Below are 24,796 nucleotides of genomic sequence, written 5' to 3'. Positions count from 1 at the left end.
AAGATAGATTTTCAAGGAAAGGCAGATTTATTTTTTATTCAAAGCAACAGTAGTTTTCCCTCTAAAGCCTTTTTTGTATTTATTCTATTAGTAAGCTATAATGCGTTCTATGTAGTTTATCTGAGCAGTTCTGAACCCACCCATAGTTGCCTCTCCTTACATCCATCTGATTGTACCACTTCTGTAGCAAAGCCCAAGGTAGCTGCCCATATACAGGTTGTGAGAGAATACTGTCCCTTGATTCAATTATACTTTTGTATCTCAAAAGTTTTAGAAGTCCTCTCCAGCAAATTGTGTTTGAGTTTAGTTACTAAAATCATTTCATTTGTGAAGCAGTAGTGTTTCAACCTGAAAGTATTACTGCTATAGTTGTAATTATTGTCCAGTGACTCATCCCCTCCCACACTAGAAAGTAAATTTAAACAATTTGTGAGATACAGATTGTTTTGTGTTAATTGCTTCAAGATAAAATCACCTTTTTTGGCGGGGGAGGTTTGGTCATTCAGGTCTGAATTAAAGCTAAGCTGATGACAATGTTCAATTTAAGTTTGTTTAATGCTGATGAAAGACATACATACAAAGCATCCTCTTTTTTTTTCATATAACCCCATTCTTTGGTGGCAGCTGGGGTTGTGGCTCAGTGGTAGAGTACTTGCCTAGCACAGGCAAGGCCCTGGGTTTAATCCTCAGCATCACATAAATAAATAGAGGTTAAAAAAAAAAAGCATTCTTATGTGAAGGATGCTAAATGTTTCTTCATATAAATTATCACTTTGAGGGGCTGGGGTTGATCCTCAGCACCACATATAAATATAAAGGTACTGTGTCCATCTACAACCAAAAAAAAAGGTTTGTTTTTTTTTTAATTATCACTTTGATATACATGTTTTATAGTCTATGAAAAAACAACAATGTATCAGTTTTGCTACATTTTAATAGTAGATTTTAAGGGAGCAACTTCAAACATCAGTAACATCAAACAAAAAGGTACTGAGTACTCCACAGGGTACAGAGTGCTGCCAAGCACCTTGGAAAGTTTACATGACACGGAGAAGATGAGGCCCTTCTCTTGAGAAGTTTACAGTCTGGAAATTTTGACTACTCAGAGTTTCAGTTGAGTGAACATTTTATTAAGACAAATTCTTCATTTCCTAGAACTACTGTAGACTGAACTATTTTTGCACTTGTGAAATTAACCCAATCCAGATGAAAGAAAAGACTAAATTTGGTTGAGAATTCTTTCAGGCTCATATAGTTTTATTAACATTCATCTAGTAAACAAAATTGACCTAACAGACAACTGAAAAATTAAAGACTAGATCTCTTGAAGTGCAAGGGCTAAAATAACTGTTATTCGTTTTAAAAAGCAAACAGATGGTATGATTAGGGTTTACACTAGTTTAAAAATAGGCCAAGTATTGCATTCCCTTCATGCATTGTTCATTTAAAATAGTGAATATTAAAATACGTGGGTTCTACATGTAACCCACAAAAAAGCTCCTCACTTTATGTTCTGTGTATCAAATATCCACCTTGTGTACTATGAAAGTTTTATTTATGTCTCATCATTAAGTTAAAAGTAATGTAAATAGTGAAATTATAATAGGCTAATGACCTGCATATTTTCATATGAATGTCAATATATCTAAATAGGAAATAAATGGCAGTCGTATCTACCTATATTAAAAAAAATAGAATATCTTTCCAGATTTTGCATACTCATCACTTTATAAAGACAAGGTATGCAGGTTTTAAGGTTTCACAATCAGTTGTCAGAAAAACAGCAGTTGTTCCTGCAGTATCTCATTAGCATCTGACTCAATTATTTTTAGATGACATGATTTAAACCCACCCAAAAATTTGTAATTATTCTGAGAGAGATGGTTTTAATGTTAACCCTAGAATCATTAATGTTAACCCTAGAAACAATAGCAATGTGATGTAGAACAACTAATCAACATGACTAAAAATATGCTCACTTTCAGAAAAACAATCTGGTCATCTGGAAAAAAATCACAGCTACAATCTGGGGGGCACTCCCATATAAGATATTGATCTGGTCAAGGCACACTATTTCTAAGTAGAACTATCAGATGAGGATGAATTTAGGCCAGCTCTAAGGAACAGCCTATAAGACAGACCATAACTGATCCAATTTCCTTTCAAAGCAATCTGGTACTATCCTACCCACTTCAATTCAAAAGTTTGAAGTTAATTCAAATCAAAAGACCATATTGGAGCAAAAGTGAGCAAATGTGTAAACTCTAGCACATTCTTATTGCTGTATTTTAAAGTTTGAAGATGAGCATACCTACCACAGCAGTATTGTTCCAGGAAGCAGGGTAGGAACAGTGGTAAATTAGGAAACAGACTATTAATTGCACAATTAATAGAAAAGTAAAAACATGTTTCAAAATCTACAATAAACCTTGTATCCAAAGGAGTCATAACAATGAGGTGCTGGACTTTAGTTCTGTGGTACAGCTTTGCAATGGACTCACTGGCCTATAGGTACGGCTCACTTCCTGCCTCCTGAAGGATGAATATGCTACCCAGAGCTATGATGGTTTCTACTGAGTGGTAAAATTCACAGAAATTCCACATTACTCATGTCAGAATCATTCCTTGTGCAAAGTTTGATGTAGATGAAGATAAAGTGGTTTCTTGGTCAATAACTGCAATTTCTTTCTTTTAAAGTCAGTGGGTTTCTTGTATCTGTAACCACAATAGAAAGATGATTGTTTAAAATACTTTGATGATTGATTTACTCCAATGTTACATTCTAGATAAGAGGGACTAAGAAGAAACATGAACTAGTAACCATTAGAACAGTATGAATCCTATATGTATATCACTTACAGTTCTATTACAATTGACCCAGGTTTAATCTCATCCATCTCCATGAAAGCAAAACACTTGGTGCTGGTAAACCTTTTTTTAGGCTTGTAGTGTTTGAATTCAAAGAAGATAGCTGCACCTAAGGAATTAAAACAAACCACATAAGCCAGAGACCACACATTTCTTATGTGTCACCAGAAGCCTATGATTTTACAAAGTAACATGTGTCAAACAGTCTGATGACACAACTGTTGATAACTCACTGTGGCTGTCACTCCAAGCTCTTCTACCATGTCTGAGTGACATTTCTCCATATCATTTAATTCTACAAAGTACAACAAAATTGTATAGCAAGAATGTAAGTTATGTACACAGGTAGAATCATAAACTACCAAAGAATATAAAATATTAAATACCACAAGAAAAACAGAAGTTACTTAAGTATCAGCAGTACCTATAGAAATGGTTTCAATAAGCACCTATATTAGATAGAATAGAAATTTAAAAGAGTTCCTTTGATATTTTATTTCTCTCCCTCCTGAAACCACCATGCCCAGATTGTCCTTTCCATATTCTTACAAACTAACTGCCAGTTATAGTATTTTTTTACCCAATGCATCTTATTGAAAGAAAAAAAATAATTCTTTAACTGTTAGAAAGTAATCATTAGGTTCCTAAAAGGACTTAATGTAATTATTAGAGAACCTGCTTCCTTAACTCTGTATTATGAGAAAAACTTCCCTGTCAAATAATATTTAACCACATTATTACACAACTAGATAATGCAACTGCTAATTCTCATATTTAAAAAAAATTGTTGATTTGACTTTCTTTAAGTCAATATTCATAACTATGTGACATAAGATCTTGTGTTAAGTACACTATCAACACAAACCCAGATAAGTACTGTCCTTAAGAAGTCAGTAACTGATAATTACAAACCTTTGGTTAATTTTTCAATATGCTTCTGGAGCTCAATGTCCACATTAAAATGAACATATGTATCTTCTTTTCTTGAAGCCACAGGAGTATCTTGCACAGGAGTTAAATCTATGCCATTCAGATCTGGAGAAACAAATAAGTTTCTGCTTATGAGCATTCACATATACAGACGGAAAATCTAGAAACTGCAAAGGTTACAGTTCCTAAAGAGGCATGGAAAGAGCTGAGAGGAGATTCTCAGGCTAAGAGATTCCTATTTGGTGTGAGCAAGTATGTGAGAGTTGTTGAAGTTCATAGGGTATGTGGAGAGAAATGAGGACAGGAGACCTCATGAAGGGGACAAGGAAGCCTTTACATGGTCAAGTGGACAAAACTTGATCTTCATAGTGAAGTGGTAAAAAGAACAAACATGTTTTCCTTAGGGAATAGCCCACTATATTTTTCTATGCAAAAAAAAAAAAAAAAAAAAAAATCTGGAGTACATAATTTGCCACAATGGAGCTCTGCCACCAATTTCTAACTTTGATCAAGTATATGGCTTATTTAGAAAAGCCTTTAAACCTAACCTTATCATAATTTCCCTGTTAAGAACCAAAAATGGATGAGAACAGCCAACAAAAACCCTTTTGTTAATGAATAATTTTTCATACATATTATCTAAATTCTGGTTATACTGTTTACAACATACCCTGAATTTACAACAACCAGATGGTACATTATATATAGTTTTAATTTTCCGGGTTTTAAAATCTCAGTTTAATCAAATTCAACATGGACTCATTTAATAACTCCTCAGTGTTTATGTGTTATTCATTTATGTGTCTCAAAAAGCTCAAAAACAATTTAGTACATTTAATAAAAAATATTTACATAAAAATATTTCAGTTTAACAATATGCAAAGGTAACTTAACATTTACAACATCATTAAATATTTTTGTGTTTTAAGTATACTTTCTGAAAGAGTATGCAGTTTTACAAATGGCCTATCAAACAATGTAAATATTTTCCAGTACACTATATATTTGATAAATGGTAACATCGGAATTTAAAAGTGTACCAGTATTAGTGCTGTGGATTATGTTCTTTAAATAAATCTTTTTCTTTGTGGTCATATTTTTCTTTTAATTAGCACTAATGAACCCATGGATCTGACTTTATTTCTGCAATTGATAAAAGTTCCTCCATTTAATTTCAGCACCGATCTGTTCCTTTGGTGCAAAACTACAGATTAAAATAAGCCATTTGTACTAACTATAGTATTTCTGTAAAATGGTATAATTTATTCCTTAATCACATCATCATCCCACAGGACTGCTTTCAGGGCATGGATGTTATGGACGCACCCTACTTCCCTGTCCCCTGATTTTCATCTGCCTCTGTAGGACTCACCTATGTAGATACCTCAGTAGCACAGGAAGAAGAGGGGCTAAAGCAGGAGAGATGGGAAAACAGGACATGGGGCTTTGTGAAGAAAACTACACACCCATGGAAGGTGAGGAGTGCTATTGTTAATCTACATCCTGAAGGCTGTAGCTGCTGTTAAGGACAATGTGTATGTTTAGTCCGTACGTTAGATGGAATCTGAAGAGCAAAAATCTATACAAACTCAAAAGCAAGTAGGAAATATATTTTGTAAGTCTTTCAGAACTATGTTCTGTTATGATCTCTTCTAGGATTTTGCCTCATTATAGAATGCATTAAAGTAAGTTGTCACATATACAAGACCATCCCCTGTCAAAAACTTTGTCCCATATGAGAAAAAACATAATGCAATTTGCCAGTTATTTACCCTTTACACTAACTGTAATATAGGGATCGATGCACTGTCCAGCGTCTTTCAGACCAATTTTCTCAATCCTGATAGTGAGTAATGTCATTCCCGGTTCTGATGGCAACCTTGGTAATAAAGTACCTGGCAACAGAGAAACCTCAATAAAAGTTAGCTCCACCAATAATTCAGAGTAAATACTTTGACAAACAGAAGATACAGCCTACCTCTTAAGAACTAGCTAGGCATTATGTATTTTTATTTCCAAAATTCATGAACATCTGACTTATACTTTTTTAGAAAAATATTTAATTTTACACCTAATATATCTGCATTTCCCAACCATACAATCACCTTTAAGCAGATATAATAATTTCTATAATAGTGTATAGTATGTATAATAAAAGTTTGTTAAAAACATCACTTGAGGAAGCCCAATTATACATAATAGTATAATATGCTCACATAATATTTATATTCCATATGTACTTCAATATTATACTCAGCATCTTAATATGAAGTGGTAGAACAAAGACAAGAAAAGCTTTTAAAATACTTGTTATTCTGTTCTAAAGTCTGAGACATTTAATATCAGAGTTGATCAATACATTCTTTCCTTAAGTTACTCCTAATAAAGAAAATAATTTACAATTTGATATTTATGTTTTAATTTAACTATATAGTCTAACTTCTATTCTTCATTCTATTTTGTATGATTTATTCTCAGAAATTAGTACTATACAGACTGCCATATAAAAAGGCCATTTGTATAACTGAACATTTTCCCCAAAACCAACTAAAATTTTTAAAACTAAAAACCCACCCAGAACAACATGACAACATTCACCCACCAAGACCATATGAAGGAAGAAATCAACTGTTCAGTATGTTCCCTTTTTTGAAACTACCAATAGAGAACAGATGCAAATAAGCTGATTTTAATCAAGTATGTATACAGAACCTCAAAATACATTTAACAAAAGATTTTGGTTGATGTTTTTCAAGTTTCTATTCAACAATGTGTTATGCTACTTTTAATGATGAGTTATTTGAAATACATGAAGCAATCAACACACTATATTTGAAAATACACATTTGATTGATGGTAAATGTGGCTTGAGGAAATTTTGGGAGGTGATGGGAATGTTCTGAACTTGTATAGTGATGACAGATGCAAAACTCTATAGAGGTGTCAAAAATCAATGGATTTTATTCTTACAGAAGGGAAATGTTATGATATACAAATTATACCTCAACAATGCTGTCAAAAATGTATTACTTTCTAATTTAAACAAATATGAAGACAATACAGACAAATGCAAGAATGGGAAGGCCTGGAGGCTGCATTCCACTGTTGCATTAACAAACCTAAATGGGCTCAGGCTGATATCATTAAATATATACATAATACCTTTTATGCATCTTCTTTGATTGACAAATGGGGGTACTTTTAGAAGAGGGGCTTGTACCTGGACATCTGGGATGAACTTCAGAGAGCTAAGAAACACCTCTGAAATTTTATGAAAAATGTGAATATGTATACATTTATATTTATATACATACATATTCACATGTATGTATATCATATATGAATTTTTCTGCAGAAAAGTTCATTCTATTATGTAGTACATGGCTGTATAAATATGCTACAGTTTATGTACAAATTCTTGTGTTGATAGATATTTGAATTACTTCAAGTGTTTGGATATAGTTAACAAGGCTATTATAAATACTCTTCTGAACATCTTCTGGTGCCCATAAGCACCCATTTCTGAAACAGAGGAATCACTAAGTCACCTGGCATGTTACCTCCATACCTACCATGTAACGACAATCCATTTCCCAAGGTGGTTGTGCCAATTTTTATTTCTAGCCCAAGTGCAGTAGTGTTCCCATTGCTCCACATCCTCACTAGGTACTGTTTTCTCAGATTCTTCATGTTAGCCAATTTTGGTATAAAGAGATCAATCATTTTAATTTGCATTCCTCTGAAGATTAATAAGGTTGAGCACCTTTTCGAATAAATCAAATAAATGATTTCCTCTTTTCTGAAGTGTGTTCAAATATTTTGCTCGATTTTTTATTGAGATGTCTATCTTATTGAGCTGTAGGAGGTCTCTATTATTTTGCTGGACAAATGTTTTACAAATAGCTTCTTAGTAGTTTTCTTTTATAAAGACTTTTTGTTGAAGTAGAGCATATACATTTTAAAATGTACAAATTGTTAGCACAGTTTGCTGAACTTTCACAAAGTGAATACACCTGTATAACTAGCATCAGATCTAGGAAAAATATGATCAGCCTCCTGGGAGTGTCCTTCCCCACACCCTATCCAATTCACTCTTCCAAAAGATAGCAACCGTTGCTAACTTCTAACACCAAGTATTAGTTTTGAATGTTAAGAATGACTTTTGTCTGCCATGGTGTCTTCTGATTATGATAAATACTTACTGCTAGTAATATCAAATTTCTTAATATCTTCCTTTACAATCAGTGCTTTTTATGTTATATTTAAGAAAACTTACCCCACTCCAAAATCATAAAGGTATTATTTTGAAAGCATTTTATTGTTTTGCCATTCACACTTAATTCTATATGTCACACAGAATTATTGTCTATGGTATATAGTAGGAGCTTTAATTTCATTCAATTTCACATAAATACTCAATTGTCTCAGCACTACTCATTAAAAAGACTGACATTTTCCACCACTGATCTGCAGTCCCACCTCAATCATAAATCATGTGGCAATCACTTTCTGAGTTTTCTATTCTGTCTTACCGGACTGTTTATCCTCTTATCACTAATACAGTATCTTAATTCTATAGCTGTATAAAAGGTCCAGGAACTGCAATAAAAATTCAGATGAGTTTCAGAAAGAGTCTATCTTTATAAATTGCTTCTTTTAATTTATGAACTAGTATATATCTTTACATTTTAAAAATCATAACATTTATTTAATAGAACTTTATTTGACCTAAAAGCCTTCAGAAATAAAGACCTACAGATCCAGGGAAAACTCCTGTTTTTATGTTTATGTTCTATGAAGAATGGATGGCCATGTAGAAATGACTGGAAAAGGGGGTGTGAGCTAATGGTAAAAGGCTGCCAGGGTCCCAGCAAGCCCTGTCTGGTCAGATTCTTCTTGGCCTCTCTGTATAGCCTTCTTTCCTTCTGGACCTAAGGCAGGTCCTGTCTGGAATGAGGGTTTTTAAGGGAGGGGGGAAGAGAGGGTAGGGGGACAGGAAGGGAATAGCAGGGAGGGAAGGAAAGAGAGGGAAAGAGAGAGCGAGAGCGAGAGCGAGAGCGAGAGCGAGAGCGAGAGCGAGAGCGAGAGAGAGAGAGAGAGAGAGAGAGAGAGACCTTTCTAGGTTTTATGAGAGAAGGCTTTGGGAGAGAAGGATGAAGGACAGGAGGGCAGGAGGAGGGCAGAAGCTTTGCTGCTGAGGTTGCTTTCGGGATTCCAATCTCCTTCAGTTAGAAGTTCTCAGCAGGCCAAAACCCCACCCTTTGGGCTATCATATTCTGATCTGACCCTGCCCACCTTCCCCCTCTCCCTCCCTCCTCCTCCCTTTCTCCTTTTAAGAAGGGAATGTGTAGATCTTTCCATCTTCTAAGATCTTCTTTGATTTCTCTCTTTAGGGTTCTGTAGCTTTCATTGTATAGATCTTTGACTTCTTTCGTTGATTCTCAAGTATCTTTTTTTTTTTTTTTTGAGGTTACTGTAAATGGGGCAGTTTTCCTCATTTCCTTCTCAGAGGCTTTGTCACTGATATACAGAAATGCCTTTGATTTATGGGTGTTGATTTATATCCTGCTCCTTTGCTGAATTCATTTACTATTTCTGGAAAGATCTACCTTGCTCTTGGGATAGGCAAAATTAATATTATCAAAATGACCATACTACCAAAAGCACTATATAGATTTAATGCAATTCCAATCAAAATCTCAATGGCATTCCTCATAAAAATAGAAAAAGCAATCATGAAATTCATCTGGAAAAATAAGAGACCAAGAATAGCTAAAGAAATCCTTAGCAAGAAGAGTGAAGCAGGGAGTATTGCTATATGAGACCTTAAACTATACTACAGAGCAATAGTAACAAAAACAGCATGGTATTGGCACTAAAACAGACTGGTAGACCAATGGTACAAAATAGAGGACACAGAGACTAACCCAAAAAATTACAATCATCTTATTTTAGACAAAGGTGCCAAAAACATGCACTGGAGAAAAGATAGCATTTTCAACAAATGGTGCTGGGAAAACTGAAAATCCTTATGCAACAAAATGAAATTAAACTCATAACTCTCACCATGCACAAAACTTAACTTAAAATGGATCAAGGACCTAGGAATTAAGCCAGAGACTCTGTGTCTAACAGAAGAAAAAGGTAGGCCCTAATCTTCATCATATGGGTTAGGCCCCAACTTCCTTAATAAGACTCCTATGGCACAAGAATTAAAACTAGGAATCAATAAATGGGATGGATTCAACTAAAAAGTTTTTTCTCAGCAAAAGAAACAATCCATGAGGTGAACAGAGAGCCTACATCCGGGGAGAAAATCTTTACCCCTCACACATCAAAAAGAGCACTAATCTCTAGGGTATATAAAGAACTCAAAAAGCTAAGCACTGAAAAAACAAGTAACCCAATCAAAAAATGGGCCAAGGACTTGAACAAACACTTCTCAGAAGAGGATATACAATCAATCAACAAATATATGAAAAAATTTTCAACATCTCTAGCAATCAGAGAAATGCAAAATCAAAACTAAGATACAACTCTAATCAGAATGGCAGCTATTATGAAGACAAACAACAATAAGTGTTGTCAAGGATGTGGGGAAAAAGGCATACTCATACATTGCTGGTGGGACTGCAAATTGGTGTAGCCAATCTGGAAAGCAGTATGGAGATTCTTTGGAAATCTGGGAATGGAACCACCATTTGACCGAGCTATTCCTCTCCTTGGACTATACTCAAAGGACTTAAAAACAACATACTACAGAGACACAGCCACATCAATGTTTATAGCAGCACAATTCACAATAGCTAAACTGTGGAGCCAACCTACATGTCCTTCAGTGGATGAATGGATTTAAAAAAATGTGGCATATATACACAATGAACTTTTTAAAAAGAGAATAAAATCATGGCATTTGCAGGTAAATGGATGGCATTGGAGAAGATAATGCTAAGTGAAGTTAGCCAATCCCCAAAAAACAAATGCCAAATGTTTTCTCTGATATAAGGAGGCTGACTCATAATAGGGTAGGGAGGAGGAACATGGGATGAATAGATGGATTCTAGATAGGGAAGAGGGGAGTGAGGGAAAGGGAGGAGGCAGGGGATTAGCCTCCAAATGAATGTGGAATGAATGTGATGGACGTCATTATCCAAAGTACATGTCTGAAGACACAAATTGGCTGTCAACCTACTTATATACAAACAGAGATATGAAAAATTGTGGTGTATATATGTGTAATAAGAATTGTAATGCAAAAAAAAAACCAAGTACATGTATAATGTGAATTGGTGTGAACATGCTTTATACAAAGATATAAAAAATTGTGCTCTCTATGTGTAATAAGAATTGTAATACACTCCATTGTCGTGTATTTAAAAAAAAATAAAATCAATAAAAGAAAAAGAAGGGAATGGGGAGTGGGTAGGGAAAAACTGTGGAATGAACCCAAACTAACTTTCCAATGCACATATGTGAATATACTATAATGAAACTCATCATTTTGAATATCTATAAGATACTAATTTTAAAAAATGTAAATAAATAGATCAGTAAAGTGGATGAAAGGGAACAGTGGGAGGGAGGATGGGGAGGGTGAAGGGACTGAATTGGAGCAAATTATATTCCATGCATTTATAATTAGTCCAAATGAATCTAATGTCAAGAATAACTATTATGAACAAATGAAAAAAAGAATAATGACTTCACTGTTTTTATAAAATGCATTCTCATAAACAATTCAATCAAGAGAAATGAAAAAAGTAAAAGAGAACGTACAATTCAACATCTCACCAACCATAACAATTATTAAGTCACTCTTCCATCTTTTTCCCTAATTTCAAGATTACTCCAGTTTCCTTTTCCTTTTGATATTCTTTTCTTTCTTTCAACAAAGGTTTATTTTCTACATAAAATTCATATATTTCTTTTGTTGAATTTATAATAAGGTCCTTGATATTATTTAATACTACTATAAATATTATAATAGTTCATTTTCTAAGCAACTATTACTTGTTTGAGATAGAATTGATTTGTCTGTACAGATTTTATATCCAGAAACCGCATTATCTTATTAATGAGTTATGAATAGGTTTTTTTGCATATTCTCTATATATTCATAAATATGCAAATAAAGAACATCCCCCCCTTTATATTTCATTTTTCTTATCCTAGTGCAGTAGCTAGGGCTTCCAAAACAATGCTGATGAAAAGAAGTAATAGACACTCTTATTTTGTTCAAATTCATCATTAAACGATTTTGGGCTGTAAATGTCATGTAGCCATGTTTTATCAAATTAAGGATGTTTTTCTGTTCTTTGCCAAGAATTGTTTAAAATCAAGGCTGTGTTTCAAACTTAACTGAGAACTTTTTCTGCATTGTTGACAACATTATGAAATCTTTCCTCTTAATCTGCTAATGTGAACTACCTTGATAAATTCTGCTAATAATATATTTTGAAAAATCACTCATTAGTTCATGGAGTTTTTCTGAATTATTTTCTACAGCATCCTATGTATCATAGTTTATTCAGTCAATCTTCATATGGCAGTTACATTATTTCTAACTTTTTATCATTATAAAAAACACCTCAACAGAGAATCTGGTGTATATGCAAGTGTTTCCCCCTCTTTTTCCTGTATTTTGCGGGTGCATCTTCAGAGTAAATTCTCAGGAATGGGATTGCTAAGGGAAAAATATGTACTTATATGTTGTTAGAGAATGCTCAATTCCCCTCCAAAGGAACTGTACCATTTTTCTATTCCCACCAGTGATTAATAAGTACCTATTTCCCCTAAGACTCACCAACAGTAGCTTTAATTTATGTTTTTTATTAAAAATAAAGTTGAGTATCTTTTTATATGTTTAATGGGTATTTTTAAATGTGTGTGTGTGTGTGTGTGTGCGTGTATGTGTGTGTGTGTCCACACGCGCGCACACTCGCTCATGTTGTCTGTTCCTCTCATGTATTCTGCTTTGGTTATTACAATTAAAATTTTTCTTTATATATTAAGAATGTTGGGTTGGGATATAGCTCAGTGGCAAAGTGTCTGCCTTGCATTTGCAAAATCCTGAATTCGACCCCTAGTTCCAAAAAAGACAAAAAAAGAACCCACCCTACCCCACCCCCCAAAACCCCCAAGAATGTTACCTCTTTTATGTCTTACCTCTTTACTACCCTTTTTTTGACAGTCAAAAGATGATTGCTTTACAACTTTCAAAGTCTTTTTGATGTTAAGATTATTTTTTTTCCAAGTTGATATTAAACTTGTTGTTACTTTGGGGTGAGTCAATTTTATAACCTGTCATCATCTAGATCTTTCAGTTGAAATGGTAGGGCTGATGCTACATTCCTTACCAACAATCTTTTTGCCTGAGACTACACAGTAAGGTTTAATGTAATCATTATGCTTCGAATAATTTAATATGAAGGCAGTGATTGCAAGTCTGAATTTCTTGTTTAATTCAAGGTAGAATGTCAAACATTGTGCTCCATGATGAAGGAAGATGACTGTAATTAAGATCATAGATTACATAGAAAGGTGCCTATTTAAGGTGTTTCAGAATGGTCTATGATGTGCTCTCTCTCTGCATGGTCAACTCCTACATACTCAGTGAGTCCTAAATCTGGCTAGATTTATTGAACTCCCTCAGCCCTTCTTTTTGCCAACCTATGACATTGGTGCACATCTCTAATCATAATCATGTGCTTTTGGCTCTGTCTTGCTGACTACACAATAAGCATCCTGAAAGGTGTGGGAACTGTTCCTTTTGTAGTATGCACAAGGAATAAACAGATCTTTGTTGAAGAAATATTTTATTGAATGAATGACTGAATTTCCAGTTCTAGAGGTTATCATGCTCTAGTAAACAAATGGCTAGAGAATCGATATCAATGAGTGAAGAAATAACAAACATAAAAGAAGATCAAATACTAAAATAATACCATACCATCTATAGCTCCCAGGTTAAATGAAAAAGGGTGCATGTTTTTGCATCAAAGATAAAACCATGATAGTTGTAAATTGAGCCAATGCATTAAAAGGAAGATTTCTAAGTGAAGAATTAACATATCCAATTTCATAGTGTAATATGACAACAAGTCAACTACATTCATAAAATTTGAAGACTAACAAGGATAAGAAAGAAATCACTACACACAATCCAGTGTAAACTGTGCTATTCCAGATAGATCATCTGCTCTCAGATCTAGAGCAAAGATCAGAAGAAATGTTCTTCCACATGGAACTGCTATGTAAATAAGAAATAGCTAACACTTGTGAGTATTTGTGATGTGCCAAGTACTGTCCTAATCCTCTCATCTAATCCTCACAACAATAGTTTAGTTCTATTTTTCAGAGATGAAAAGTGAGGCATAGAAAAACAAATTACCCATAATCACACAGTAGTTTGGCTACAGAGTCCATGCTTTTAACCATCATGTCCCATTTTAACATCTTTATTTTAATTGTCCCTAAAGCCTTAAAAGGAACTGCAGGAGAACCTCCCCATCTCAAGCTTCTGCAAAGTTCCTTTTGCCATGTAACATAACAGTCACAGGTTCCCAGGATTAGAATATAGACATTTTTGTGAGGCCACTATTTATGCCTTATACTTTTAAATATGGAAAACTCTAAATGGCTACAGCTGTCCAAACCAAGTTTTCAATAACATCCCAGGGATGTTATTGAGCTGTCACTAAGAACTCCAAGTAAGGGAGTGATTAAAAAAGAGTATCATTTGAACTTTGTACACTGGGCAATGCACATTCACAGGAATGGACAGAGACTGACTAGCCCAGATAGCAATATGATAGGTCTTTAACACTCAAATAGCAGGGAGCAGCAGGACTGTGTTCATTTCGTTAATTCCACTTTCAGTTTTTACTGCAAGACAAAGGAAGCCATTGGTAGCTGGTGAGCCCCAAGTTGTACTGAACACAGAAAGCACGTCTTTTTCTGACTTATCTGCCCCAACCACTTCTTATGCACCAACCAGAGCAAGCATGCTCTCACTGGTGTCAAAAAGAGTTGGAAGGAATTACTCAATTCAGAGTGATTTTCTGCGAGAGGAAGATTCTAAGCCTAAACCTAAAGACAACTCTGATAAAGTAATGACAATGAATTAGAAGGTTTGGAACCATTTCACCACACTACTGTAATAGGGGACACCAAAAAGTCCATCTTGTTGATGGAAACTATTTATTAACAGGTGGTACTTGGGTAAAAACTCAAGTTGCTCTATTTCATTGTGCTTCATCTGTGGAAAACAATTTATGAAGGTAGCTATGGATCTCCCAAATGGCTGTTTGTTAAACACAGACAAGTTCGCTCAAGAATGTTTTAAAAACTGTGTAAAAGCGTCTGACCTAGCCAAGAATGTTACAGCCACTTCCACTGTGGAGAGGAAAGGGAATTGTGCAAGTAAGGCCTCTGCCTCTGCTGGGCACCCCACAGCACTGACACAGACCAAGCAATGAAGCACCACTCTACCTGCAACAGGTACAGAAAAACAATGGGAGAGCATCTGAAGCCCCCCACCCGCTGCCCGCAACTTCTTTGTTCCAAGAGGATGCTGAGAAAAATGAAGGTCTGAGTATCAAGTAGGATGGCCTCACATTCAATAGTCTCTCTGTAGCCATAGAGATCATGGAGAACCAGACAATGAAAGAACCACCAGCCTGAGGATGAGTCCGGAGTGACATGGATATGAAGGTCAGTGGGATCCTTAAGACCCTGTCCTCACATGCAGAAGGGAAAGCCATTTTTTTCTTTCAACTTTTTATTTTTGCTTTTTAAAAATTGCTATTGTTTATATCTCATATCATACCATAAGGACAATTTCTAGTCCAAAATTGGAAATGGCATGACAGTCTTTGTTCCAAAATAGTACATTATTGTCTAGGTCAGAACATTAAAAGAGGAAAATTACCAAAGATTATATTTTTTTAAAACACTGACTTGAGTTTGCTTATTGAATAATTTCATTTGCTTGGCTTTTTACATAATATTGTACAAATGTTTGTCACAGGCATTTACTTCAATAAGAGGTGAGTTAGTCTTCATTTTGCCTTGGTGCTTGGTGAATTAAATGTCATGAATAAGAAGTACAAAATTTTTGTCCATACTTTTAGGACAGAGATGAACCTGATATCTAAAATGTAAACTAAGCATTATCATATGTATGTGATTATATATGTCTTCTTTGTTTTAGATTTATCATACTTGTAATTAAATTCAGATGTCTGATACTACCAATTCAAAGTCTGTCACACACTTTTTTTAAGTGCACATTTCTTTGTAATTTTAAAATGCAATAAAAAGGATATATATAAAATAATATTTTCTATTATTTTGGGATAATTTTAACATAATTTAAAATAATGGTATTGTCAAATCATTATTTGGTCATAACATTTTGTAGATGGCACAAAACATGAAATGGGTCTTAAAAATCTAGCAAGAGAAAATTTTGCAATTTGTACTGCACATCTGCAATTTGTACACACATACAAATTGTGTAAAAATATGAAAACACATGCACAATTTCTTTTGGGTGGTAACTGATTAGTAGTTGAGGAACTGCTCCAACCTTTCAAAATAAAGAGTAAAATCATAAGAAGTTTGTTCACTTTGAAATTACATTAAAAGTTTGATAAAAATCTTAGGGGTCATTAACTTCAAATAACAATATTTCTAGGTCTGTCAAAAATTATACCTGATTAAAGTTGTTTGTATATAGGTTATATGAGTATATTCTTGTTTTTATTTTCTTTATTGACTGGTACTAGAAATATGTATTTTTCTGTGTTCAGAAATATGTGATTTGGATAATGGCTGAATTCTTAAGTGTCACCATCATATCTGGAAAAAAATAATAAATACTCTCACAAAACCTATGATGAATCAGTGGGTATATGCTTCATACACAGATGCCATTTAGCATGCAAGGAAGAGTTACTACAGGTGCTGGGTTAAAAATTTGAGTGGCCAGAGCACTTTCAAGAAAAAGCAGGCCAGATGTTGCTTACAGCCTTGATGAAGAGCCTACTCAATAGACATTTCCTATGAACCAATTTCTGCAAAGCTCTGGAGAAAACCTTTTGACTTCAAGTGACAAGATTCATGGATTAAAAAAAAAAAAATTGAGCCAGACATAGTGGTACATGCCTGTAATCCCAGCAACTTGGCAAGTTAAGGCAGGAGAGGCCAGCTGGGTAACTTAGCAAAACCCTGGTTTCAAACTAAAAAAATAAAAGAGCTGGGGATGTAGCTAGGTGGTAGAGCACCCCCGACTTCAATCCCCAGTATTACAAACAAACAAGAAACAAATTATAAAAAAGAAATCTTAAAATGTTTCCAAAACTGCTTGAGAGTAATAGAATATTAACAAGCCTTAAAACTATTGAAAAACAGCTAGGAGAACTACCAGATAACATTGAATGGTATTTTCCTTTCCTTTCAATATAAGTACATGACTGGATGAGGGACTCTGGCTCTGACTGTTCAGCTCAGTCTGAGAATTTAAGACTTTGAGAGAAAGGAAGTGCTCAGAGAGCCAGAGTCTAACTGCACACTTTGGTGGTATTTACTGCTTAACCCTAGATATATTCTGAAATTCTGTGAAATAAGGATGCCTTAATATTCATGGAACAGCAATGAATATTTTGTTGCAGTTTTCAACTTCCTATATGCATGGGTAAGAAAAAAACTGCACTTTAGCTGGAAATGAAATCCATATTTGCTTAACTCTCAAGTTCAACTCAGAATTGAACATTTATGCAGGAAAGAAACAAGTACAGGTTTGATATTAAAGAAGTAAGTTCACTCTTCATTTTGAGTTTCAAAAACACATTTTTTGTACATATCTAAGACTATATAAAAGATGAATAACCAATACAAATCTAGAATAATGTTGAGATTGCCAGGCTTATGTTTAGGTCACTCAGAAATGTTTTTTAAAATTTTGTCTAAAATTGTGTCATGGCTATTTGTGCATGTGGTACTAGGAAACGAATGTAGGGCTTCACACAGGTGAGGCAAGCACCCTACCACTGAGCTACATCCATAGTTCTTTCTATTTTGAGACAAATTCTCTCTAAGTTGCCCCCACTGGTCTCAAACTTGCAATCCTCCTGCCTCAATTTCTCAAGTAGCTAGGATTATAAGCATGTAATCCTGGCCAGCTATTTTTTTTTTATTTGTATTACTTTGGTTTATCATTTAGAAGCTTTAATATTCAACATGATAAATAAATTTTCAGGTAATAAATGATAAGTTATAAATTTATATCCTCTATTTAAATGAAATCTACTGAGATTACCTTAAGAAAATTAAACTACTATTTGGACTTAAGCCAGTTAGTGTTTAAAGCAGTACACAAAAGTTACTGTTTGTCTTATGAGAATTGAAGGCTTTGAAAATGATATTAATGTCAAAGAAAGGTTTAACAATTTTTTATTCTTTTCAAGAAAGGTTGGATAAAAATCCATTTTTAATTTAAATGGGAATAAACTACTCTTGGTCATACCATATTTATATATTATACTTCATCTCATTAGCTTAACAGTAGTAGTGTTTAGCATGTGTGTTTGTCAAAACTCATAAAGCTGCACACTAAAAAAGATGCCTTTTATATATGTAAGGGACACCTTAATAAATCTTTTTTAAAAAGATCACAATAAGCTAGATGCTATGGCACAAGCCTGGAATCGAGGTGACTTGGGAGGCTGAGGCAGGAGGATCCCAAGTTTAAGACTAATCTCAGCAACTCAGTGAGGCCTTCAGCAACTAAGTGAAATCCTGTCTCAAAATAAAAAATAAAAAGGGCTGAGGATGTGGTTCACTGGTAAAGTAACCCTGTGTTAAATCCTCAGTACCAAAAAAAAAAAAAAAAAAGTACAACAAACTTACAATTATATAAATTACATAAAATAAAGGTAATAAAAATGTTATAATTCTTAGAAGCACCCTGCCATGATAATGTAGACACAACAGCCTTATTACGACTGAAATCTTGGATGTCCACAGTATAACAATTTTTTTCCCATTCTACAATTAAGTTAAAGGTTAAATTGTCCTTCAATGACATTTTCAATTTTATAATGACACAGGCCCTGGAAAATATCATCGCAAATCAAATATAGCCAATTGAACTATATGTACTCTTTCTTACTTTGAGGAAAATAATTCAGGGAATAGAAGGGTTTAGTGAGCTTTCTGTATCTCTGAAATAAAATACCAAAATGCTATATCAGAATAAAAAAAATCTAATTACTTTGGGCTTAATCTTTCATAGCAATTAGACTTAATTTACAGAGTTTCTTTTCAACTCAGCAACCTGAACCCCATAAAGACCTTAATCTGTCCATTTCATGACTTACATCATCTGCTTCAAGGATCTTGTTTGCTACAGAAGTATAGCTAGTGAACAAATAACCAAACCAGAAATTTATAGAACTGGAATCTATTTCAATTACAGCATGTGGTTTGAAAAGGAAATAAAAAATACAGAAAAATTTTAGCAAATTTATTTACCTCATCATCTCAGCAATCTTGAAATTTCCTACAAATATGACAAGTAAAATATAGCTCTTTCTTCATAAGGACAAGCAGATTGGAAATACTTACCTTGTACCAAAGAAACACTAACAATAACATTTTATAGTGACTGTAATTTTTCCAATAATCCTATGGTGTAGGACTGTTAGCACCATTTAGAGGTGATAATGAAAATACAGTAGCCACCACTACACCAGCAAATGAAAAGTATCATGCCAAATGCTTTGTATGTGGTGCCTTAATTTTCACTGTAACCCTACAAATTAGGCATTGTCAACATCTCCTTTTATAAAGAATTAAGTACAGTCACTTAACTACTGATTGGCAGATGTTAGACTCAAAAGCGCAGGTATCTTGTTTGTCTAAGCCTATACTGTTTATATTTCAAATGTCTACCAAAGAGTATTTAAATTATTGGAATATGACTTTAATTATGAAGTTTTCTGGATGATAAGTATATTATATTTAATTATACCATAAAGCATAGAGTCTTTTAAAAAAATGCATCACAATAGTACAGTGTTATTTCTACACTTCCAAAATGAACTAGTTCATCAGAAGTAAAAACTGTGCACTGTATAAGAACAGAAGAAAGTATAGAAGTGGAAGAGGCAAAAAATTTACTCAGGGTGCTTGACTAGGTTATTTTACAACCTTGTCAAGATCTTCCACAAATAAAAAGGACTTGCTATGTATTCTTTATTTCCCTGTTAAGGGCAACTGTTTAGTATCTGTTCCTTCAGGTCCAGGTTTCACAATCATATATGATTATTTAAAGAACAGCTAGATATATAAAGAAAATAATTAACATAGCAAACAGTTACTCTAGAAAGCCTACTTACAATGTTGGTCCATGGCTAGCATCTGGGAACCTGGATTTCAGCAGGATTCCCATCGTGCCCTGTTAAGAAGATCACTGTGCCTAAACGGTCCATGCAAACAATATGGTTTGTGCTGAACACTTGCTTTTTTCCTGGAGTTTGTAGTTTTGGTTCATGCTAACCCCAATAAGTGTCTTGTGCACTGAATCTCTACAGTGCTTCCCCAATAGACAATATTTTTCATTTCACAGGTGTGAAAAAATGTTGAGAGAATCAAGTACATATTTGACTCTGCTGGGAGAGGACTCTTAGAAGTTTGGTTTCCTCTGGAATTTGCCTGTGTGCCTTTACCCTTTGCTGATTTTGTTCTTGTGTTTTCTTGTTGTAATGACTCAGAATACAACTGTGAGTACAGCTATATGCTGAGTCCTGTGGGTCTTCCTAGCCAATCACTAAACATGGGATGTTTTGAGGATCCCTGACACAAATAGTAAGATACTTTCACAATAAACCGATAGCTACCGCTAACAGAATGGCCGTGATAATTTCCTTAAGATTGGCAAACCTGGAGATGTTTTACCCGCCACTAACAAGTACTAAAGTAAGTTCCAAACACCTGACCTTGAATTATATAATGTACATTTTTTGTACCCACCAGGCACTCTAGCAGGAAAAGAATCAGGAGACCCTGCTCCAGCACCACCTTCTTCTTCATCTTCTTCAAATTCTAAATGCTCTTCCTCACCAGGGGCTAAAATTCTCCTATATAAAAAAAGACAGAAAAATCAGTGAGCTACTCCACTTAATACACCAGCTAACCCTCATAGCCACTAACTTCCCAGATAAGATGCTGATTATTAGGTTAATGTTGATATAAATGTCAATGTCAATCACCTCATTGCTACCAATGGTATCAGTCATATCACCAATACCAAATTTGATAGGGAAAAAAATCCAGAAATATTTGAAAAACAGGCATAAAATAGATAATAAAATCAGAAGACAAAATATGGATGCTTATTTATTTACCTTAATGGGACAGGCTGAACATCAAATGGAAATTCTTTATTATATGTGAGAATATTCTTTAGGACTAGAATAAAGACATAGACAAACATTAGTCTTATATCTTATATCTTAGTCTTACATGTTATGTAAGTCTTATATATTAGTTAGTCTTATATGTTATATCTTAAATTGATACTTTTAATCATATTTTATAGTGTATTAACCACACATTAATATATGTATTTTAAATTCTGAGCTTCACTATCATTTCAAGACTATGCAATTGACTACTGAGTGTCTTAGCAAAATAAAAATGTCCATAGTGGACTGCAGGTACCAGTATTTTCAGAGTACTGTAAGATCTCCAAGGAAAGTCTCAGAGCCCTCCTAGAAAATGACCATAAAATAGTTCTCCAATGTACAAGGTCCTAGGTGATATAGGGTGAAAGAGAATACCTCTTCTCCTGAAGTATTTTAATTAAAAGACTGATACTGAAGATGACTAATTAAAGAGAAATAGATAATCACATCTTATTCTTTATCCTAAGTAGATTTCCCTCAATACTTATCACATTGGTAAGGTTTGTAGCAGCAAGGTTATAATTCTAATATTCCTTTTATGATGAAATTTATTATATATGTGTACACACATATATACATGCATATATATATATGTGTGTGTATATATATGTATGTATGTGTATATATATATATATATATATATATATATATATATTTACACATGTGTACACACACATACACACACACACACACAGCAGACTCTCTCCTCAGGGAAGTCATCAAACAACATAATGCTATCACCTCTTGTGTCCTGGTTGATTACTTTCTGGCATGTAAGCCTACAGACAGATGTTATACAATTCTATCTGTATCTGGAAAAGTATTTTATGAAATTTATTGCTTCATTTCCCAATTTATGGGTTCCTAGTGACTACCTGCAATTATTTCAAGGTGAATATTTAGCATTATTAATTGGGCAACCCATGATTTTTACTCTAATTACTCAGACTTTAATTTTGGAGTCTTGCAGATTTGAGTTAAAAAGGAGTATGGCATATTGGATTCCTAAATAAGGAAATTCAAAAAGAACAGGTTGTAATTACATAACTTATTCCAATAGGAGTCAATCATCCAGTGAGAAAGAAGTTGGAAACTTGTACCTAGATTCTCATTACTCACTCTTAATTCTCTCTCCCTTTAGCTCTTCCTCATCCTTTATCTCTTTCTTCTTCTCAACAAATGCATACCGAGTACTCACAATGTTCCAATCACTGCTTTAGGTGTTAAAGATATACAGTAATCAAGAACTCATATTTGGACCTTAGACTTTACTAAGGAAAAGTAGACAATAAATATGCCAATAAATAAACAAGATAATGTAAGATGTGATTAGTGGTATGAAGGATACAAACAGGATGCTGTGTAAAAGTAGAGAGAACTTGATAGAGTAGCTAAGGTAGACAGGATGCCTTTCGAAACTAAACTGTAAGAAGACATTTGAGCCAAGACCTGAGATGAGAGGAATCATCCACAAGTGGCTCTAGCATAAGGGCTTCCCAGGTATTAGAGAACAGGCTGGAGCAACAACAAAGTTTCCAAGTAGGAAACAGTTTGCCTTATTCAAGGCACAGAAAGGACTGTGGGAACTTAAGTCTGACAAGCAAAGGGGAAGCAGCAGGAGATCAAAATAGAAGGTTTAAATCAAAACCTAGCCCTACAATTACAACAATAACTTGAACATTTACATAAATACTCTAATCTCCCCAGTTCTAAAATGAGAATGCTACTTCCTTTACAGGCTATTGAGAGAATTACAGCCTAAATAAATGTATACAAAATGGCAAGGGAAAATCTAAAATGGACATTCACTCTCTCCATGACCTTTTTGATCTAGTTGACTAGAATCCTAATATTTCTTATCTTACTAAGAAGTACTGTTTATTTTTTAATACAAGAACATCTTTTCTATACTTCTGCATGATCATTGTTACTAAACTATTAAATCAACTCAATATTAATAAGTAATATTAATAAATATTGATCACTTACACAACAATGGAATAGATACCAAGAATGGGGAGCAGGTAACAAAAAGATCATGTCTCACTCATATCAGAAACAAAAACACAGAAATGATCATATTGTAATAAGAGTTTAATGAAATGGGCAAAAAAATCAACCATTAAAAATGTATATAACAATAATATTTAAAAGTTGATCCTGTTATGGTGGCATGTGTCTGTAATCCTAGGTACCAAAAGCCTGAGTCAGGAGGACTAGAAGTTCATCTACCTAAGCAACATAGGGAGACCCTGTCTCAAAATAAAAATAAAACAATAAAAGGGCTGGGGTTGTGGTTCAGTGGTAGAGTGCTTGCCTTGCACATGTGGCACTGGGTTCGATCCTTAGCACTACATGAAATGAATAAATAAAATAAAGGTATTGTGTCCATCTACAACTAAAAAAGTTTTAAAAAATAAAAATAAAAAGGACTGGAAATATAGCTCAGTGGTAGAGCACCCCTGGGCTCAATCTCCAGTACGTCAAAAACAAACAAAAAAGTTGAAAAATATCTTGGTTATTAAGAATATCTTGGCTGAGTGTGGTAGTGCACACCTGTAATCCCAGAGGCTTAGGAGGATTAAGAATTCAAAGCCAGCCTCAGCAAAAGTGAGGCATAAGCAACTCAGTGAGACCCTGTCTCTAAATAAAATACAAAATAGGGCTGGGGATGTGGCTCAGTAGTTATCTTGCATTTGTATTGTAACAGAATAATTAAATGGTATTTTCTTTTCTTTGGTATCAAAGCTCTGAAGAGGAAGTATTTGCTTTAGAATAATAGCTTTGTTATATTATTTTCACAAGTTAAAGTATTATCAAACATTTAATTTATGTGAATAGCTTTAGAACTAAAAAAACAAATTCTGTTTTACTTTCTATACTGTAGTATAGGTTTACATTTTCAACAACTATGAAATAACAGATTCTATTGTTCTTTTAAAATAGCTTAAACTTTACATAGAGTTTTCTTTCTACCAATACTAGCAATGATATCTTAGGAGGATCTGAAGAGGAGCTTGAATTTTACAAAAGATATTATCATAAGTATGAAGCATGTCATGGGTTGGAGATTCATTGGCTGATTTGGTAGGACTTACACACTTTGGATCACTACATGGCAGACATCTGATACTACTCCACCACGGAAAATCCCAGCCTTTCTCTTGGAGCACGGACCTACCAACCTCCTGAAGCTAACCCTCAAAAGATGACACACAGGCAAATATCAAAATGCATTCTGCTTTTGTGATTGACGTGTTTCATTTTTGTGGTAGGAAAAATGGGCAGCTGCCTCAATTTTGAAAGGTTATTTTTTAAATTATAGGAAAAGATGCCTTCAAAACATTCAAATCTATTTAACTCAACATAATCTTGCCAAGTTCATACTATACTTAAAGCATTCAATAGGATCTGGGGTGGGGGAAGAGTCCATTCATAATCTCTTTGAGGACTGAAACAAATACAAGTGAAAAATAACACATGTAAGAGTCTGACAATGGATAGTTAAAATGATCCTATACAGGAGAGGA

General features: G+C 34.1%; 1 protein-coding gene across 2 annotated transcripts in view; it reads right to left on the bottom strand.

Moving 5' to 3' along the window:
* Nucleotides 1–916: 916 nt before the first annotated feature.
* Aida (axin interactor, dorsalization associated) overlaps nucleotides 917–24,796 on the bottom strand; it is a 42,680-nt gene continuing 18,800 nt past the window's right edge. Inside the window, exons 5-11 of one of the 2 annotated variants that reach the window (XM_076831659.1) lie at nucleotides 21,207–21,270; nucleotides 20,833–20,939; nucleotides 5,571–5,693; nucleotides 3,781–3,903; nucleotides 3,102–3,163; nucleotides 2,860–2,977; nucleotides 2,626–2,715 (exon numbers count right to left, since the gene is read on the bottom strand). In XM_076831659.1, coding sequence (XP_076687774.1) covers nucleotides 2,867–2,977; nucleotides 3,102–3,163; nucleotides 3,781–3,903; nucleotides 5,571–5,693; nucleotides 20,833–20,939; nucleotides 21,207–21,270 — 590 coding nt within the window. In that variant the 3' untranslated portion in view covers nucleotides 2,626–2,715; nucleotides 2,860–2,866. Of the gene's footprint in view, nucleotides 2,716–2,859; nucleotides 2,978–3,101; nucleotides 3,164–3,780; nucleotides 3,904–5,570; nucleotides 5,694–20,832; nucleotides 20,940–21,206; nucleotides 21,271–24,796 lie in introns of both variants that reach the window. The other variant, XM_076831658.1, reaches the window with a different exon arrangement.

The sequence above is a fragment of the Callospermophilus lateralis genome, chromosome 13 (assembly GCF_048772815.1).
Source record: "Callospermophilus lateralis isolate mCalLat2 chromosome 13, mCalLat2.hap1, whole genome shotgun sequence".
Classification (NCBI taxonomy): Eukaryota; Metazoa; Chordata; class Mammalia; order Rodentia; family Sciuridae; genus Callospermophilus; species Callospermophilus lateralis.
Note: the sequence above shows the minus strand (reverse complement) of the source record. Positions and strands in the feature narration are given on the sequence as shown.